This window comes from Mesitornis unicolor, unplaced genomic scaffold, assembly GCF_000695765.1.
Source record: "Mesitornis unicolor isolate BGI_N332 unplaced genomic scaffold, ASM69576v1 scaffold4298, whole genome shotgun sequence".
In the NCBI taxonomy this organism is placed as follows: domain Eukaryota; kingdom Metazoa; phylum Chordata; class Aves; order Mesitornithiformes; family Mesitornithidae; genus Mesitornis; species Mesitornis unicolor.
Window position 1 is genome coordinate 58,738 of NW_010203736.1, and position 22,274 is coordinate 81,011.

Below are 22,274 nucleotides of genomic sequence, written 5' to 3' on the forward strand. Positions count from 1 at the left end.
AACATCAACAGCAATAGATAACTTGGTAATTAAACCAAACAGCCTTCTCTTCATAATGGCATAATGTAAGTGAAAAAAAATAATTAAAAAATCATACACTCTGAAAACAAGGTTTCAGGACTCAATTTATAAAATTTTATGTACGAAAAGAAAACCCCTCAGAAAATACAAAGAAACTTCATTTCTTTTACATTTATTAGCAAGTAAATTTGATTACTTCCTTTGTCCAGGAGAAAATGAAGTCGAATAATAGCCTGGATGTCAAAGCTGTTGGATTTAATCACAGTTTCAGGAGTACAGATTTAAGTGCAGCAGCCTTATACAGAGGCCAGCATTCATATGTCCAGGATGACAATTTAAAGAATCATCTTATGTGTTGGCTGTGATCATTGACATGCAAAACCTGCACCAGACTTTATCAAGACTACCACAGAACAGTAATTTGTTTCTAGACAAAGTAAAGAAAAAGCCATCAGCAAATTCCTTTAGCAAGAAACTATGTTGAGCTGTCAAGTGCCTTTCTACTTCAGAGATATTTTGGAATTTTATGGCCAGACTGGTAATTCACACTGACTTGTTCTTTTTTTAACAAACAATGCTTTCTGACAGAACCCATACATACTGTATTTGTCTTAGGTCCATCTGTCTCAAACCACAAATATTTTCTTTTTCAAACTCTGAAAATTCTTACGTCTACCCAATGTCATCTTTTATTTTCCATGTGGTCTCACATGCTACTAATGTACATCTCTGCTACTCAGTCATTATACCATGTAAAGGCCCATCAGTTTAGAGATATGTTCAGAAATATTTTAACTCTACTGCAAAGATCTGGGATGTGTTGGATCAGTTAATGTGCCACATAGCCACTCACCTGTCAGACTAAGTTACAGATCACATTTAAATTTTAGTAAAACTTCATTAAAGTCTCATAATGTTTTATCTCTGAATTCCTGTGGTTAATATGGCATTTATTAAGATACTCCTGGTTTCCTGAGAGGTAGCTGAAATGTGCCACAAATTTCCAGCCATAAAGACAATTAGCAGTGCTTTGTTGGGGATTGTGCATAAAAATCAATAACTCTTCTTGAACAATAGACTTTAATTAGAAAAAACAGGTCTACTTGGTATAAATTTGCCACTCATGGTGAATCCTCCATGTTTTTTTGAGATCTGTCTTCAGTCTCTGTTTTTTTCCTGTGAGAGGGAACACTTTATTACCAACACGCCGGTTTTCAGTAAGGTAGAGCAAATGAGTGGCCACCAAATTTCTCTTTGGTCAGCTAAATAATTTGAGATCACTGAATCTCTCACTCTCATTTTCAATCATTTAAACATGCCTGTAATGCAAAGATGAACATCTGTGGAAGGTAACACATGCTAACTAACATTGTATGCCAAATAGAGTGACTCTGTAAGTAAATAGGCTCCAAGAAATCTGAAAAACCTTTAACTGACAACAGGCAGATGTACCAAAAAGTAGGAAAAAAATAAAACCCAAACATTTCGACTTAATTCAGAGTTAGGAGAATTAGGTAAATCTGTCGATCCAAGAATCAAAAAACCCCATAAAAATTCATTCTTGATTTCGAAAAGATACAAATCAATGTAAGAAGAAAAGACTAATAGGATAGAGTTGGTGATTTTACACTTCAAAAGATATAAAAGCAAGCTGGAAAGATAAGGATCATCCAAAATTTTTTCAACAGTTACTGACATGCTATTACATTGTGTATTGTAGAATTGAGCTATTGTGGGTGATAAAACTGAATTACTTGTTTGTGCATGTAGAAAACTTAATGTGTTATTCATACAGGTCTGAATAACAGTTCTTTTCAATAAGCAACTTCTTATTTTCCTATTTAACAGAAAAGAGAAAATTGTATACAATGACCAGAAAAAGGGAACTGTAACAGCCTCTAACAGGACTGCATACAATTCAGCTTCTGGCTTCTGACAGTTGAAGGTAGCACAGGTAATAAAAATGGCAGCAGACCTCAGGTATTAGCTTACATTACTAGTATTCATTGTGAAAAAGGCAGTGCTACTATAATTGATAGATAACAATTTTTATGGACTATTAACCTTTGTTTTATATGAAGCATCGATGTGAAGGAGAAAATGATTTAATTTATAAGGGATTTTCAGTACTTGCGAAGCAGTCAGATAAAAGACAATTCATTATCAAAAGTTGTTGCAATACTACAGCTTTGCCTTCAATATAAAAACAAGGATATAGAATGTTAACATTATTACAACAGAAGCAGGCAAACAAGGCAATCACAAAACATGATTTGTATTTAATAAGTTCATCTATTACAAAAAACTCTCATATGTTAGCTAGACTGAATTTCACACCTTAAAGAAGAAGTTCACTGTTACATTTTACAGATAAAAGAAACTGAGTTGCATCAGGAAGTTTCTTGGACTTCTTGATGGTTGCATGGAATAGTTTGCATTCCAAGTCTCCTTTTAGATTTTTTTTTACCACACAGCATGTGGTAGAGCTATTTGGTCAGTAAAAGGGCCAGCAGGGGAAGCTCAAACCAACAATCTCAACCCTAACATTCAAATTGCCAAACAATTACGAGAAAAGAGGATTTGCTCACCTTTCAAGCCTCTAGTTGTTGTTTTAAAACAGTGACACTTTTATTATAGGAAAGCTTTAGTACAACTATACCTCTGTTTCTCCGGGTTAAAACGAATACAATGTTAAACACCTTCCCTCAATTAAGTGGAGATTTGTGAAAATAAAATTATCGAGTACCTTAAGAACATATGAAGATGGAAGTACTTAAGTATCAGTGCACTTTAATTACCTATTTAAATTTTAAAGGTTATGACTTCTTTTGCAAATATAAGTTTTACCTAAAATAGCATATTAACAGCAATATCAGAAGTGTCAAATCCTTGGGAATAAATCACTGCATGGTAAAATTTATGTCCTAGCAAGAAGAGTTCCAGAAAATAAAACACTCTTCTATCTTTCCTCTCACGACCCTCTAAACATATTGTCATCTCAAAAGTTACCACTACTGAGCAAAGAAATAAATTCAATTTCCCTCCACTCAGCAGAAGATGATACTAGACCCAATGACTATGAATGTACTAAAGCTTCTTAGGTATAGTAACATAAACTCTGATGACCAATGATGAATTTTGTGTTGTATGCTTCAATGCTTGTGAGGTATTACTCCTTGTAATCTATTTGTAACATTTGTTCTGCATTTCCCTAAGAATACTCAAATTACGTCCTATACTTAATATCAAAATCCCCTCTTTTGGCTTATATATTATGATTTATGAACAGAAGTAGCATCACATTAAAACAAAGGCAAAGACTGAGTTATAGTTAAAGAATATCTTCCTCTTTCACACACAGCAAACCCAGCAGCAGCACCCTCATTCTTTCTTTCCTGGGCTGGTTTGGGTTCTGGGTGGAGTTTTTTCAGCTTGCTATCAGTGATGCATTTAAAGAAGTAAATATTGCTTAAATCTAAATATTAGTGCAAGATGCAAGATCATTACTAATGTTGATGACTGAAGGTATCAAACTGATCTTGTAAACAGGAAGGGTTTCAGCATAAATATTGAGAAAACTGAATATAAGTTCCTGTATGCATCATAAGAGCAGAAGAGAAAGATAAATCACTTTTTACTGAGACTTATACGAAAAGGAAAGAGGTACTAGTGATATGCATGTTTTTTTGCAAATACACTCAGGCAGATATAATCCCAGTGGCTTTATCAAATCAAAATAAGCCCTGCCTAATCATTCAGGCTTTGTGACAAAACTAAATTAGGGAATCCAATTCCCCCTGGCAACTGAAAGCTATCAATTTTTAATGAGAGTGTGAATAATTTATTATGTCCCCCATAAAAAAAATATTTTGAATAATTTGTTAATCTTAGTATGACAAAATATCTAGGGAAGAGAACTAAAGCAGCAGAGTACTAAGGATATGAAGTTCATTTAAATTAAATTATTCCTCCCCTACAGAGAACAGTTTTAAAGACCTCATTTGTCAAAAATAGGAGCTACAGTATTATTGATCCACATTATATCTTGTGAACAAAGAGAAATATATAATTTTGTGGTGAACATATAGATATTGGCATACTAAAGTATTTATCAAAGTAATTAAACACACAAATAATCCCACCTCAATTCACATCACAGCAACTAGAATACATGCCTAACATACACATTTATGTTTCTTAGAATTTCAAAGCAACTGAATCAGTAGTTTAAATTTGAATTCTTTGCTAATTAGGGATTGTCTGACATACCAGAAGTTAAACATACTCAAATATGCAACTGAATCAAAAACTTCATCTATCGGTCAGAACTGAACAAACTAAATGTATCTTTCCTATCATGAATAATTTGTCTGACTTCTGAATGCAATTGTTAGCAGCTATTATTTCAATTAAACACATACCCTACCACAGAACCAAAGATATTTAGGTGTGTACAAAACTAATTATGAGATGTTTAGGGGAGAGAACACAAGGAGGGATAAGAGAAAGACCAAAGTGGATGAGGGACGAACAAGCATAGGACAGTAAAGGTAAAAGAGGATAAAAAAATGCCAGTCATCTAAGCAGGTGCTGGCCAGTAAAGCTGTCTGACAATGCCTCAGGCATGATCACGATCCTTTACTCTTATTAAATCCTATGTCTATCTTCTGTGTAAGTACACTCCCTATCCTGAGTCTCTGCATGAGTTGGCCACTAGCAAAGTTCAAACTGGACTAGGCAGCAAGTAGGATGAGGCCTGAGCACCAGCTACTGGAGACACCAAGTCTAAGACCAGTCATTGCAAAGGACAGTGTCTTGCATGGATGGTTGGGTGTCAGCTGCTACCTAGTATCAAGTCAAACTAGTCAGCAAGCAGCAGCAGGACAGCATCTGGAAAGACTCATCGTCAAGACCAGTGACCTTCTAAAGGGCCTACAGACTAAGCATGCATACAGGACAGACCTAAAGCTGTGCTAGTATTCAAGAGATCAGCAGACATGAGCTGAGTGAACATAGAGGTATGTTCTGCTGGTGAACTTTGAGCTGGACTAGCCAGCAAGTAGGCGCAGACCAGCACACAGAAAGACCCAAGGTCGGAGCCAGTGACTGGATAAGGAGTATAGGAGTCAGAGATGAGTACTGGAGAAACTTAAAAAATCTATGCTAATACTTAAAAGAGCTGAGGGCATGTTAGTGCATCAATAGATTGAAGATGTTTGCATGTACCTCCAGCACAGTTCAATCCTTGTCAGTGTTGCATCTCCCCTCAGAGGCAGAAGGAGAGCGACTAAAGTTCTGTAAATTTCCTTGGGCTAAATTAAGGTGAGCCGACACCAAATGATCAATTAAAAGTTTTAATGTGAACAGTTTGGATTTGGAAAACGTAAAAGTGTTTGGTAGTGTGGGTTCTTAGTGGGTCCCTTTTGTAAGAAAAGAGTGACAGGAAAAAGATAAGGAAAGACATCACCACCCTTGGATCCCACAATGATTCGTTGATGTTGATGACAACAGGTCAATCCTCCGGCGGTGGGCACGTGGTGGACGTGCGCATGTGGCTCCCTGAACCAATGCCTTTTATACACTTAGGCCCTTGGGGACTTGTAAAACTCTTGGGCTGCTGCACAGGTGTCATCTTGTGTGTGGAGGTGTTCATCAGCCCCTTCCCCACATTAGCTTGCCTGGCAACACAGACCTGCGTATCGTCAAGTCCTGGGACAAGCAGGTATCTTTGCTTCCAGCATTTTTCTTCTCATTGCAGAGCAAAACTTGCAGCTTTTGTTATGCAAGACCTATTCTGCCACAATGTTTGAGACATTAACTCTTTCAGTCTCTCACAGTCAGACAAACACCAGCAACTGCAGCAGGCTGCCTGTACTGTTCATATTTGCATGAACGCTGATTGTTTCCATGAGTGTGCAGGTAAAGGCACCACGCTCTGGGTTGGTTTGAGTGGTTGCACGTGTTTTTACTCTGTGTGTGTGTGCATATCTGCTGGTCTGTCTTCAGGAATATCTGCTCAGCCTGGCTGCTAGGTGGGCAGAAGAAGTCCCTTGCTAAAATTTGGCTCCAGTAGAAGAGCAAAGACAACCCTTTGTGGTCTGTTGGATTCTAACCTCTCACAATCTGAGCTTCACATTGCTTTGAAGTATACTAAGCTTTTCACTACATCATAGGCCCTCTTAAATGTCAAATCTCCTTATTCAGTAAGATTTTTTTCTGCTTCTGGAAGCTATTTCGGATCTAGCTATCATGTATACTACTAAACTAAAGTCCAGCCAACACTAACTTCACAATGAAGTAGAAAATAAATATCTGTATGCCCAGCACATTCTGACAGCTTTCCTAACCAGTTCAAACAAGTAGTCCTGAGGACTTACTGACCAAAATAAAAAAGAATAGAATGATCAACTTTCCTTTCTATTCCTTGCTGACTGCAATCTAGATTGAGATTTCATGCAATTCCAACTGAGGTTGCAGTGTTAAAACATTTTTGGAAAGTAACAGACATACGCATTTCTCGAAGGGCTGACAAATAGAATTATGAGTAGAGATGGTAGACGAAAGAATTCAGAGAGCTCTGGAAAAAGTGCAGAAACAAAGTTAATTGTTTGGCAAGATAATTATGGAATCATTTGTTTGCATATGCTTGACCTGTGCAATTGGGTTTTACACAAATACAAGATTTGAAAAAAAATAAAAGATATATTCCTGTATACCATATACGGTCTGTGCTACATTAGATGAAATTCTAAGACTCCAGGCACATCCCTGCTTTACACAGTCCCTTCAATATAGCAGTTACACAGAGTACCAAGGGCTTGCAAAAAAGTATTACAGTTATCTTCTAAATACCTATGCCCAGTGACTCCTCACACACTGGCACTGGAGCCTGGACTTCTAATAACATTTGATGCTACTTAGGATAAGAAAAAAAAAAAAAAGATTCAGAGCAGGGATCAGAACCTCATACTGAAATAGGTATATAAAAAGATTTACATTTGGGAAATAAAAGCTTTTCAATTAAACTAAAGTACACAATGCTCCTGCAGGCCAGTTTAATACAATTCTGATTAAGAGAAATCTTAAGACTTAAGGGTTCACTGTCTTTTAAGCCTGAGCTGCTATATTGAGAAGAATTGTTACTGCTGTGAGTAAAGCTTTTTGTTTAGCTATTGAATGCATACTTTATATAGAAATTTTTTTCTCTTAGTTTTTGTCTTCTGACTCATTCTTCATTGATCAAAAAAAAAATCAATGAAAATATTTTGCAAAAAAGGTCTAGAAAAACTCAGTGTCAGAAAAAAAATCAACATTAATTCAACACTGTAATTATCAAGCACTCTTAAGGCCGAAAACTTCAAGGTTGAAAGCTCAGTTTCAATAGTTTCTTCCATCATTTAAATAAAATCTGTGCCCTAAACAGTTACTTAATAAGATAAGTTTAAATTGTCTCTTCTCTCCTTGACAGAATACAGTAATTTTAAAAAAAAGAAAAAAACCCCACAAACAAACAAAAAACCACAAAAACACAAACAAAAAACCCACAAAAAAGACATTCAAGTTCAAACCAACTAGCTCTTCTTTCCCTCAACCCCTGAGATCACCTTGTGAAAAACATGAAATATTATCATGATCTTCCATCTTCAAAAATTCTTACATAAAGTGGTCAATTTCTTTCCTACACACACACCTCCACTTTCAGCAAAGTTAGACATCTCTAAAACTTCTTCAATGCTTTCCAAAACTCAACAGCTGGATAGACAAGAAAAGTCAACTTAGAAACAGCAACGAAGAAAAGCTACAGCAGACTCAGCAGTTGTAGTTCTCAATCAGGAAATTATTAGCTAGCTTAGGAAAGGGGGGAAACATAGTCTCTATATTTGCGGTGGAGTGTGGCTGTGGAAGGGTCTTGCACAGATGAATTAATGGGATACAGATACATGCTTTGATTTTTCCAAGAGCAGAGAAGGACAGGAAAAACAGATACGACAGAAGTCTGAAAAACCAAGCTGCTCAAGAAACAGCTGTTAGATACCGCGGGTAATTTCCTCACTGTATACATGTGCCTAGAAGCAAAAGATAGGTACAGATAATTTTTATAGCCAATTTAGGGTTAGACACAGATTTACTGATTATTATATAGGATGAAACAATCTGTGTCTCTCGAGTTTTCACTGTGTTTATTACCTAAACAGGTGAAGACTAGAAGCAAGAACCAGGAAAAGGGGAGAGGAGGAAGTAAGTAGTTCTGTCTACTCAGTGACGCATTCTGGCTCCATCTTGTCTATCCACAGCTGCTATCAAATAGATTAGCAGCAGTACATTATTATAAGTCAGAATTAATCATCTTTTCATTTTCTAGTTTTATTGAAATTGAGGAAGATAACGTCTTATCAAGTTCTAAAACACAGCAGATACTTTTAAATAGAGAAATAGACTAAGATAATGTGAAATAACAGTCTCCCCTGAGGCTGATTTGCATAGTTTAAATGCTCTGAAGTGCCATACTCTGGATGTTCAGTATCAAGTCATGAGATTCTGATGAAACCTACTGCATGGCCTAGCTTAAATCTGTGAGGCAATTATAGCTTGAAAATCTGTTTACCATGATAAATCCACATGGAAAGTCTTCTGTGGATTTGCATGAGACTATGCAAAAGATGGTTTTCTGATGTCTTCCCTTTTATTTGCATCCTTAGTATCATTTTTTCTCTCTCTGCATGCTGAAGTAGATAAAACATTTCCTTATATAGTCAAGGGAATGTACTGTTCTACCCCTTCAATTCACAGCATTGTTTTCAAAACAACAGTATTAGACTTTCTGCTTATTCTTACAGTGTTGCAGTTCACTTCATTCAGTTTAAATTTAGTTATTTATTTCACTAGAACATTTACCTGAATTTGAAAAACAAATAAAGATAGGTTTAAACCATATTATTTGTAAATAAAGTAAAACTCAAAGGTAAAAAGAGTGCATATAGCAGGCCCTATAAATATACATATATAAACAATATATGGCCTGAAGACATTTCAGAAAAGAACTAAAAAAAGTCTTTAAGTTTTATTGTTCATTGCATTAGAATATTTCATGTTTTGATCTACCAATATACCGAGTACACCTGTTTCAGTGCTGCAAAGCATATCACTCATTAACACTATAATTCCCACTGCCTGTAACTAGGCATGTGAGAAAATAACTAAGCCTTTCAAGAAAGGTAAAAACACAGACAGTATAGTAGTGGCAGCTCAAGGACTCAATAAGAAACTACTGAAATGAAAACATATAAAAACTCCATGAAAAGAAAGCAAAGAATCAGGAGATGGCAACTGGGCAACATCATGGATCAACTCATTCCAAGAAGCAGTGGAGGCTGACCCATCCCCAAATTACTGATGGCAACCTGGGCAGCAAAGATGTATCCCATGTCTCACTGGGAATACTGACCATATTAATGTCTAGTCTAACAGCATGTTAGTTCTAGTTATCTACTGCATGTAGACAATAAAACAAAGCTGTCTATTCTTAAATTGCATAAATCCTGCTTGCAAAGTCTCTGTGCACAGCAAAAGCTGTCCACCTTAAAACTGATCCAGTGAGGTAGGAATCTCATAATCCCAAAGTGGAGAACAGGTAGGTCTCTCACTCAAAGGACAATTCCAGTGAAAACAGTATCACAACATTTTCATGAAGCTCCTGGTTGGCAGATCTCCGTCAGTCAGGGACAATCCACCAATCTACAACAGGATACCGCTGCCAATAAACCTTCCTTTGACAGACTGATGCTGAGGACACGCAGTCCATAAATTACTCTACTTGGTATCCAACAACCCGTGACTCTTCATCTAGATGCAGTCTGTTATCAGCCAGCCACTGTCCTATATTCCTAGTAACGTACAAGAACTGGAGCTAAACATGCCTTTGTGCACTGAATGGATCCAAGAGTTGATCCTGGACCCCTCCCAGGAAGCTAGACCTAACATGCAGAAGCATGTCAGAAGCAGAAACAGAAGAAGCAGCAGGGTAAAAAACAGTGGCACTAAAAGGCAAAACCTGCTCTACCGAACTGTGCCCATTCCCAAAAAAGAGATAGTAGAGTAGAAAGAAAAGATGAGTTGCAGTCCTGTGAGCTGAAAGTATCCACATCTTGAGGAACAGTACCAGTGGGAGCCACTGATGGTTGACTTGAGAAGACTGCCTGCCTGCTTCTTACCTTCATTCCTTTCTTACCTAATTCCTTCTTCATCTATGATGAAACCAATCTACCAGTCCCATGGTCCTAGACATGAAGAGTCACACAGGCATCTGAAACCTACCTGCAAAGCCTTCTGCATAATGGTACCCAGTCTTGAAACAGCTAACATACCCATTCAAACTGCTCTACTAGTTTTACATAATTTTCAAACTGTTTTCCTAAATTAGGTGCTCAAATTCAGTATTATTTATTGTGGCCACTACACAATAAGAAAGTAATCTCTCTACATTCCAATTTAAAAACTTCCTCACAAATAAATCCAGAGTAGATGTTAGCTACACTATCTAAAAGATGTTCAAGAAAATCTAAATCAAGAATCATGAACTTTTTTTTTTCCTCCCTATATGTTAGCTTCTGCCCCATGGGCATTAGAGGTCACTGTCACAGGCAGGCAGCATTTGACTTGATACTACTTGTATACTTCCTGAATGAATCTTGTGTAGCACAAGTAATTAATGTACCACAGCATATGAAATACTCATATGAATAGTACATCTATCGAACAGTTTTGCTCAGAAGAGTTAAATTTGATAGTTTCAAAAGGTGAAAATTCAGGAAAGGCAATAACAGTAGTGAAGGAAATCTAAAACTAAAGAAAAGTAGCAAAAATTCACCACAAAGAAGAAAGACTTGAATAGGAAAATACTTAGACTAAGGGAGATCAAAGGAAATCTGGCATCTGAATCCTCCAGCATTTCAATGGAACTCTAATTCTGCTAGTTTTCCTGTGAAAATCTGTGCCAAAAGAAGGAAATGTTTGATTTAAAACATTGAAAAGAAGGAAGACATTTTAAAGTGAATCTCCTAATTATCCAAAATTATTTCATTTTGGTTTGCAGTGAGGACTGAAAGTGTTCCTTCTTATCCAGTTAATTTTGTTATGAAGAAAAAATAGGATAGAATTCCACAAGACATATACCTGGTTGTTCAGTCTTTTTATTGCTTGAATGCCATTTTCCTACAAAATCCATTATATGAATATGGACTGCTTCTTGACACAACCTCTGATGTGAGTTATACAGTGTGAAATTATTTCTGCTTGTAAGTGAGCAAACCTTGGTAACAGAATGCAGTTAAAACATGTTAAAGGAATGAGACCTTAACATTTTCCAGCATCATTTCAAAATAGTCTGCTAGAATGGAGAACTACTTCTCGCAGCTCTTTTTTCTAGCTCTTCATCATTTTGTGAAATAAAAGCATTATAAAAGAGGCAGACAGTCTTCCTAAGAACTAAGAAAACCAGGAAAGTCAAGTATATTAGTTTCATTGTCTATCAGTCTTTTAAAGCAATCACAAGAAAAAACAGATTGTGCATGTAGAATTACTGAAACAAAAAAGCAGATGCTAATAAGTACAGAATTAAAGAAGGAAGTCTTAGGGAAATGGCTTGAGGGTCTGTACAAAATTTATGCCATTTCTTAAGTGAAATTAGTTTAAAAGCCATATTATCCATAATCATAGTGGACTGTACATGACATTAAATGTCAACTAAAATGCATTCTCAAATATGCTGAATAAAAATATGAAACTATAATAGTGATGTGCTTCCAAACTGCATATACAGAATTTTAATATCTCAGATTTGATTGCCATCAAAATGGTTTAACACTGCAGGTAGCTTTTTGGAAAATGTCTCCCTAAGAGTGTACACATTTATCAAATATATTTTATCTTTCCTTCCTAATTGCTTGGGAGAGTTAAAAAATAGATGCATTTTACACTAAAGCAAAGTTAGAAGGCAAAATTAAATAGCTAATCATAGAGATCTCAGTAAGAAGTGAAAAGAGATGAGCTTGGAACAAGTGACAGGACAGCTTTAAAATATAGATGTATATAAATATAAAACGCTGAAATATGGGGAGAGATCTCTAAAAAACTAGGTTTGGCTAACTGCCCCATTTACTGTTCTTGTTTGATGCTACATCAAGTCGTACACAACAGACAGGCTCATTGACCATCTGGAACATCAAATAAGCCATAAACTGCAATGACTGGAGGTTGAGTGCTGAATGGGATCACAGCTTCAGTATTAGGACCAGCTGAAGTCATGCAGTCTGTGTTACTGGGAAACAGTACCAAGAAGTTCAGAAGACTTACATTGCTACTGTCAAGCCAAGGCAGGAAAAAAGGAGAGTCTACCATGAGTAACAATGTCACAGCATGGTTAGTATGTTGGATTTTTGTAAAAGTATGATGAAAGAATGATTCCAAGAGTCTCAGTCTATCTTAGTATTTCTGAATTTCCCCTCTCAGCTTTTAGAGTCAATCTAAACAATGTAGTTTATTTTAGGTAAAAAAGCAGCTTTCATTGACATGAGGCTAATTCCTGTTTCCATGAGGAACCAGATTCAACAAATCAACTGATGAACAGCATTCAGCAAAACAGAATTTCATAAACACCACAAAAAATCATACCTTGTAAAAAATGCGAAGAAGTCAAGAAATTACATACCTTGTGTCTTTTTGAGCAGAAGATGAAAAACAGATTCCTTACTGGTGGCCTTGGATAGGACAGATGCACTGAAATGACAACTGGACTGCTCCCAATCTAAAAAAAACATATTAAAAAAAACATACAGAGAAACTCACTTAGAAGCAAAAATTTATTGAACAATTTCCCTAATAAAAGAGCTTTCATAGACAGAGGCTTTAAAAAATACATTCTCAAATGTGAGTGCATGGGCCTTTTTTCTTCCCCTTTGCTTAAATGTATAGATACAGCATTGAGATCTTCTTAAATAAAATTAAAATAAAAGAACACACCATCGAGAAACTCCTAAGTTTAAAATATCTTCAGTTAAATAACATATGGAGATTACAAAAGAAACTGCCTTCAAGATAAAAAAAATCAAATGGCCAAGAAAGCCCGTGGTCATATGAAACATGTAAGAGAAAGCTTAAGAGAAATGGGTTCAGGGCCAGCAGTACTGCAACAGTAGCAGACAAGAATTTCTCTCTTAATGACCATTGACCAGATAAGCTAACAGATTACTCCACAGAGACAGAGGATTTGGACATTATTTTGATTGTTTTCACTGATTACCATCAATGCCGTGGATAAACAGGACACAACGGACACAAGCTGGAACACAGGAGGTTCCACTTAAAATTGAGAAGAAACTTCTTCTCAGTGAGGGTAACAGAGCACTGGAACAGGCTGCCCAGAGAGGTTGTGGAGTCTCCTTCTCTGGAGACATTCAAAACCCGCCTGGATGCCTTCCTGTGTAACCTCATCTAGGTGTTCCTGCTCTGGCAGGGGGATTGGACTGGATGATCTTTTGAGGTCCCTTCCAATCCCTAAAGTTCTGTGATTCTGTGATACTGACAGATAGGCATGACTCACAGGAGTGCATCAAATCAGGAAAGTCTGTCATTTGGGTTTACAGAATAACATTAAAATACCTCTGAGGAACAAAACAATGAGCGAAAATGTTCAGAAGGGCAAGGTAAAGCTCTCCTGGCAATATCAAACTTCTCAGTTCTTGTGAGGAGAGAAACAGCCTCAAAATTATTTCACCTCAGGAACAAAGTTTGAGGTTTTGGAAACCAGCTTAGAGGTTTAAAAGTAAATTTGCAGTCTATAGTGTAATACTTAAAGAATTGAAGGGCCCTTTGCAAATATTAAAAGATGGTTGCATAAGAAAAGGCTATGCACCCGTTTCCTATATCAATAAAACAACTATATTGCCATCTTTCTTCACCTGAGATACTCAATGACAGAAATGAGGCTATTGTGAAAACTTTTCCTACAGTTGTAATTATTCTGAAGGAACTATTTTCTGGGTTTTTTTTTCCCATGATGCAAACACTCTGAATACTGTAAATTTCCCCTACTAGAAGCATCTTCCAAAGTTTAAAATATCTGTTATTTATTTTTTCTTTACATCTGTCTACAGATTCAGCTGAAAAGTGATTTTCACAGAACTAGCTAACTAATATCTGCAAATCTTTTTTTTTTATCTGAAAGATAACTTCATTGTATACAACTAAAAGCTCCATGATGTTTCAAAAATGCTTTTATCAGTTCAGAAGTGCATATATATACGGCACATTATTTTTTAATTGGTAGCTAACATCACGGTTTGAATTATGCCAAAATCAGCACAAAGTGATGTTAGCGCTTCCATTCTAAACTAATTAACATTTGTATTACTTCATTTTAACACTGACTTAAAAATATGCAATAATATTTATCTCCAATGCATTTTGCCTGAAAGTAAAATAACTCTTAGTAGCAGAATTGCCTTTAGTTAAGTTACATAATAAAGCCAGAGAAAGCAGTTTGAAAACATTTTGCAACTCACATTTAAAAAGCGGCAATTCTAGTTTGGAAATCTGTATGGAAAAAGATACGGCCAAGCTACTGTCAATGCCACCTTATTTTGGAAATAAGGTCAGTTTTAATAATCAACAAAATGAGACAGCTATTTCAACATGACTGTGCACACACCCTAACCAAAAGCAATCAAAACCACTGCCACAGATATCAGTTATGATAACACAGATAAGGCTGTATTCCAGAGAGGAACCAATTTACCTTCCTTATGCGATTCCTAATTACCACTGTAGCTTTAATCTTTTATTTGATCATGGCCCTTCAAACTTTGAACTGAATATCCTCTAAAAAGCAGTTGCACTTTTTTCCTGAAACTTCAAAATACATTTGGCCCATTGTAAACATGAAATCAAATTATCCATGTTAATCAAAATAAAGCATTATAAGTATTAACAAGCCACTAATACTTAAGGACAATTATTATACAGTTAAACTCTGTGGGATCTGGTTTACACTGGAGATTTAAGTAGTATCAGTTATTTATATCACTTTAGTTATTTCCATAAAGTCTTAATGGAAATACCATATAGTGGTATTTACAGAAGAGCAGTAACATTCAACTTGAAACAGCTGAACAAATGGTTGCTAAACCATCTGTAACAAGAGTTTGCATACTCTATGGCTCTGATCATTGGCTCATATTAGGGAAAATACCTGCTCTCAAATAAACATTACTCCTACAAATATTCTTAATGTAGCTATAAATGCTTATGTGAATAAAGGCTGCAGATTTGAGCCATAGATATGTATCTAAATCCTGGGAAGAAAATCTATTGCTATTTAAATCAGTAAGAAAACAGAAAGTTTTAGGAGGTCCAAGATTTCAGCCCTTTATCAGAAATTATCAGATGGTGAGTGGTTTTACTTGCTCTATAAGTATCCAAAATAAAGGACTGTTTGTGCTACAACATCAGTCACAATTCACAGAAAGAAACATTTGTGAGGAATAATGCTCTTGGGTTTGACAAAGCTTCAGAAATTAAAATGCCAGCTTCCGAAATGGTCCAGATACAGCAATTACCAATTAATTTCTATTTTAATACCTGAACTATGCTATTCTAAACATAATTTCACATCTGACTAGGGCAGAAACTGCCTATAGAATGTTACTTGAAAGCAAGATACAGATAACTACTATAATCTTCTTTAAAGCATTAAGTAAATCTATAAATGTTGATGTTTATTGCTTGTGCACTTTAATTAAGATCCTCTGTTTTCATTGTTGTCACTTCTAATTCTTTTAAGGAGTTGTACATGGTCTGAAACACAATTTGTAAAGCTCAAGGTCAATCAAACTTTTCATTCTGCCTTCTGACTTGCTACTTTGTGTCGATTTCCCCATTCTTCCTCTCTCTGGTCTTCAATGACCATCAATGAGCGTGTCAAGTCCAGCACAAGATTAAATAAAGAAAAGCATTCCAGTACCTTGCTTTAATGCTAAAAAATCAACTAAGAGGTTTCAAAATGGTAGTACCTTGAGTTTTATATTACTAAACGTACAGTTTTAAGTGTTCTCAGAGGTGGAATCAAAAACTTCTGTAAATTTGAGTTACCTGCTGACAGGCTTATTTCTACTCTTTGGATTAACATTTTTCAGGGGAAAAAAAGAGGTTTTAAGAATGACTAGGCTGTCGCTCTCTCTACAAGGAATAAATTAAGACTACTTTATATTTCAGACTAAAATGTTTGCTTAACTAACTTGGATGGAAGATTGCTATTGTTATGTCTGAAGTATTATTACTGCCATTCCTAATTAACTTGTAATTTCCCAAGTGTGTTCTTGCACTGCTACAAGAGATCCTAGGACAAAAATAGGCTCTTCATGTCAAAACATATTAAAATAGGTGGATATCATCACAACATGGGTTAGAGATCTGGTCTTCTCCATAACTTAGGATTGTAAATAGTCTTGAAATAATGTTCAGTTTTGGACATCTCATTAACAATCCAATACAATCAAAATAATCTGAGAAAAAAAGAAAAAGAAAATTTGTGGAAGAGCAAGTCCAGAACTACAAAAATTCCATTCTTGGTAGGAAAGGAAGCGTACTAGAAGTAAAGTATTCATACTAGGATAACTTTCTCACTGCACTGATTAGCCTTGTGGGATGGGAAATTCATTCTTAATGTTGAAAAACATCAAGTTAATTAAATTAGCTTAATGGTCTAATGTATCTGCATTGCTATGGTAGCTACAATATCAGAGTTAGTATATTAAAATACTTTTTCCTTCCTTTCCAGGTACACTATGTCTTGACAACATGTAAGTTCAACTAAATACATAAGGGCATTAAGGAAATTATTTTCCAGGATAGATAAAGGATAGAAATACTAAGCAGAACTTGTGCATCCATGGCATTGCTTGTAAGACTAGATTTCTTTTCCTCTGGAATAAAGGAAATAGGAATTATAGCAAATATTTCTAGAGAGAGCAAATCATAGCATGCACAACCACTTCTGAAGACAGCTTGAATGCATAACTCAACTATCTTATTGTGATTAAAAACAAGCAAATATTATTTACAGGTCACCAGCAGCAACTGAATTATAAAATTAACATTACAAATTAAGCTTGTTGAATAACAAATTCAAGACTACTTTTAAAAGACAAATATGGTTTTACTTCCATGAGGATAACAGTAAAAAAACTTAAAGAAAAGTTCTCATAATTCCACAGATCAGAGAAACATTAGATCACCATCATGTCAGGTCTACTGATGTGTAAAGAAAAATGAAGACTGGAAACTTCTGATGCATAAAAACCAACATCAGTCTTTTGCTGTCTAAGCCAGTTGCACCTGCACTGTCTCTATTACTGAAAATCTCCCTGGGACAAGTTAACGCTCTGTAGTTAGAAAGATGACTATGCTTGCACTAAAATACTTAAACTTTGCAGGTTCGGCTAATGTTTCTCAGAATGTCAGAATTCACTAGGTTTTAGTACCAATATCAAAGGTCTATAAATAATTTCTGATGAAATTGCAACATGGATAAGTTTGATCGTTCTTTTCCATTATTTTGTGAATAGAACATTAGATTAGCTTTCTTACAAGTAACACTTAGTAGTATGAGAGTACTAAACCACTACCTGGCACTAGATTTATCATCAACAAGCAGTTTACTTCTTATAATGCCTCTTGTACAAATCAGAATGCCAGCTTGCAGCCTGCACTAGAATAAAGTATGCTACACTTGTCAAATAGGGTGGTTTGCACAGCTAATAATTCACAGTGCTTCTGTAAGTGTCTGAACTAAGATAAGCACAAAGGGTGGAGGGAATGAGAGGAAAAATACAAAGGGTTAACAGTTTAGAAGGAAAATTGCACTACTAGCAATGTAAAAGTTTACTGTGCCTTCAGGTGCTCCAGGGATGATGAGTTGAACAAGAGCAATTTGAAAAAAAGGGTATTCCAACAATTTATCAAGATACTTCATGGACTACTCTACTATTCATCATGTCAGCCACTTCCTCTAATTTACATTGCACTTTCTGTCATCATCCATGTCATCAATAAAGGTCTTGAATAATATGGGCCCTAGTACTGACCCCTGGGGTACTATGCTCATTACCAGCCTGCAGTTGACTGTCGAGATGTTGACCACTATCATTTGACACCTATAGCTTAGCCAACTTTTCAACCCACTCAGCAGTCCATTCATCAAGCCTAGACTTCCTTAGCTTCCAAACAAGAATGCTACAGGACACAGCGACATAAGTTTTACTAAATTGTGGTGTAGTACATCAGTCATTTCCATGTAGAAGGCAATCATGATTTGCACTTAATAAGTCCATTCGACTACTCCTGATTACATTCTTGACCTTGATATACTTGGAAATGGACCGCAAAAGGATGTGCAATTCACAGGCTGCACAGACCACAAAAGGACACATTCAATGATCCTACCAGGGGATGAGGTGAGGCTGATAAACCGAACACTCAGTTTTAATTCTATCATTTTTAAAAGAAGACAATAATATAGCCTTTCCCCCGTCATCAGAAACATCTCCTAATCAGTATGAATTTTCATAGAGAACAATCACAGTCTAACAATCACATTGGCCAATTCTTTTATCACTATGTGTGAATTTCATCTGCACTTATGGATCTGAATGCATCCAACTGCTCCAAGCAGTCCACAGTCTGTTGCTCTCCTATGACCTGCCCATCTTCCTTTCAAACCAAGTTAATACATGCTGCTTCAGGAACAAGTTTTGCCTGCAAAGTCAAAGGTTAAATTAAAATAATAATTTAAAATAAAGCATTTAGCACTACAGCCTTTTCTGCATCGTCTGTAACTAGTTGATTACCCCTCTGTCCTGGTGCATCACTGGACCTATCTGCATTTTTGCTAAGCTTCCTTATGCAACTATCATACCTTTAGAACCCCTTCTTGTGAGCCAATACTTTCCCTGTCAGTCATCACACCTGATAGACTTTGGCCTTCCTGACTTTTTGCTAATTACACTCATGGTACTTGTATACTGCCCCTTTGTTACATCTTTTTCCTTCTACCTCATCTAGGTGTAGTACAGGGAATATGTTATTGACACTGCCGCTCGATGAGCAGCACTGTTGAGCCTTCTGTCCGTGCGCTGAATGCAAACTGCTGCTTTAACTGCCCTGTACCCACGTGCAGACCCAGTCTGCAATGCTCCTTGTCAATTGAGGGTGCTAGATAAGCAGGAGGCTGGACAAAATTCTTTTCCTCTCTCTACCAGATCTCCTGCTCTGCAGGTAAACTCTGGCACTGTCCCTGACATCCTGGCCACGATTTACTTAGCCTGTAAAAAGTGGATCCACTGCATCCTGCTGCTTCTTTCACTGTTGTCCAGAAAAGTGCATAACAGAAACTCAGAAATGGTCTATTAATTTTCAAATGGAACTCTATTTTGTGACACCTCATGAATTAAAATATTTTTGTGGTTAAACATAAGAAACTGCATTAAACTCTGCCAAAACCCCACCCCTTGATCAGTAAAAGAATAGAGCATTCAGTCATGAGACCAAAAATCTCTTGACCAGTCATCATTTCGGCAAAAGAATCTCCAAAATCCCCCATATATTAAATGTATATGCAACTAGAGCCATATTTCTAATTCATATCTCAGAAGGTGCAGTCAAAAAGCATGAGTTCATTGCAACAAAGGCGCATGAATCCACATTTTTTAAAAGCCCTTCTTCTTCTTCTTCTTCTGTGTCACAAACTCTAAATCATAGCATGAGTGTGTAAACCTGGCTTAAAACTTACCTTTGCACAGGTCTGATTTTGCCATTTTCTTAAATCTCCCCATCCATGGGGTCTGAGTCAGGGGCCGCTGGAATGTATGTCTTCAATTTTTGTTATACATAGATGCCAGAAAATGGTTTATCATCTCTTTTCTGATGCTACATGTTATGTTGGAATAGCTGGTGATTAAGAGAACCTCTCTGCTTCACTCAGTCATCAAGGAGAATCTGAGACTTCCAATTTGAGTTCTACAGCATTTGTGAAATCTCAGTGTCACCAAGTCACCTGACTTGGTGATCTTTGATAATTCTGGGTCTTATAATATTTTTTAAAGTATGTTTGAAAATATGCCCGAAACACACTTGCTTGGAAGGTCAATTCTAATCTTTTGCCCTTATTAACTCTTCTAGCTATCTAGAATTTGACAAAATAATATAAAATAATTTGGAAAATAACTGATGAACAAAACCAAAACAAAACATTACCTACTTGGCTTAGACATACATCTTCCAAAACACACCCCAGCAATCTCCTATTGTCTAAATGCTACAGTGTAGTTCGTGGTCAACAACCAGTTGCCTCTATATATGAGGCTGTATGACCTAAGAGGTCCACTGTGAACAGGTGTTACAGGTCTGTGTTAGTTCTTAGCCCCTGCTCCACAGTCTACAGAGCTTTTCAGGGTGGACACAAATAATACACAAAATCTTTGTGGCAAGGAAATGGAATGAGGCAAATGTAATCATATCCCACACACACTTTTAATGCAATCCAAGGATATTAAGTTGCTCCACCCACCCCCAAAAAAACCCAAACCCCTGTACCTGTCAGCACTAGATCTATCAACACGTTTTCAGAAGTTGGATTTCTGAAGGACAGTTTGACAGCAGACTGCTGGCCGATGCATGCACTTATGTTGGTTGGTTCCATCAGCTGAGGAGGAAGACCAATTCCCGAAAGGTAAAAGATCCACTCTTTAAGCTGTGGATGAAACATGTGTCATTGTTTATTATTTGACAAGTCAGATTTGTACATTTTAAGGCATTTTGCCGACTTCTTTCTTCTAGTGTTCTATGTCTCTTATTTATTGTAAGTGAACTGTTTAACTCTTTCTCTCTCTCTTTCTCTCTTTCTTTCTCTCTTTCTCTCTTTCTTTCTCTCTTTCTCTCTCTCTTTCTTTCTCTCTTTCTTTATTTCTCTCTTTCTCTCTTTCTTTCTTTCTTCTTCCCTCAAGCTGTTATGTAGCTCTAAGTATTGCCATCTGGAAATCTGCAAATCACATTTGGGAGATGTTCCCATCTTTGTATTTACTTCCGTGCTACTCAGAGCACAGAGTATTTAACTTTCACATATCTTCTCAGCACTTCCTGTGCATGGAAAGATGTAGGTGGTTGCAAGAGGGCAATTCAAAGTGCTTATATTAGAACCTGAAAGCAGATGAAGTGAGAATTCCTCTTTAAAAGACAAAGGAAGAAGGCAAAGAATTCTTTGATGGGGCAGAAGTAAAATCACCCCAAAAGCTAAAATTGTTACTCCAAAGAAAGAATGTTAACCACTATACATTGAAGAATTGAAAAGATTGAAAATAACTAGTGGATACAGATAATTAAACTGATGTGTTAATTTTTATCATTTTTTCAGCGCAGCAGTAAAGAATTGCCTGCTCCACATTTACTCTTTTAAGGTTATAAAGAATGATATTAATAATGTCGCTCATTATGGAGCCTTTAAGGTGAATAAGCAGCAAAGTTGAATATTAAACATACTACCATTATTTTAAAGGAAGCCTTTATTTTGTACATTCATGTTGTGGTCTTTAAATTAAGTAATAACCATTCAGACTAAACTCTGAGGCTTATTACAAACAGCTTCAGGTGACTCTTTGATCCGTTTTGTTCATTATCACTCAAAAAGGTATGCATTACAAAGAGAGTAGAAAATAATAAATAAAATCAAAACACTATTGTCATTATCTGAAATATTGAATATACTTCTGCACAGCCTGTCTGAAAAAAAAATAAGGAAAATCTGTAATAGACAGGGTTTAAAAATCTAAAACCAAATCTGGGAATACTTCTTGTAAAAGGTGACTAATTCATTGAGACTTCTCAGTATAAACAAGGGTAAATAAAATGGGACATCATATGTCTTCATAAAATAGCTTTGAACAGTAAAATTTCATGTCATTATCATAATTTTGAAGAGAAACATTCAATCCAACAAAGAAAAAGACATTTTAATGTTACAGAAGGAAATTTGTTGGTGTGGTAGATGCACCCACCCTACTAAAGACCTGAGAAAAACCCAACAAAGACAGTGCTAAAGTTTCTGGCCCTGGTGGCGCCAGGACTGCCTCCCCCCTCACAGCTTCACACAGTGGGGGTCAAAGGTGGGAAAGTTGGGGTCCTCAGCCAGTAGGGGGTGACACGACCAT

General features: G+C 36.3%; 1 protein-coding gene across 1 annotated transcript in view; it reads right to left on the reverse strand.

The window, feature by feature from the left end:
* The window catches only part of LOC104545622 (chromosome unknown open reading frame, human CXorf30), a gene marked incomplete at its 5' end in the record, with an annotated part of 89,273 nt that overhangs the window by 56,081 nt on the left and 10,918 nt on the right, over positions 1 to 22,274 (reverse strand). Inside the window, one exon of the mRNA XM_010190810.1 lies at positions 20,665 to 20,821. Within this exon, the coding sequence (XP_010189112.1) occupies positions 20,665 to 20,821 (157 nt within the window). The remainder of the gene's footprint in view (positions 1 to 20,664; positions 20,822 to 22,274) is intronic.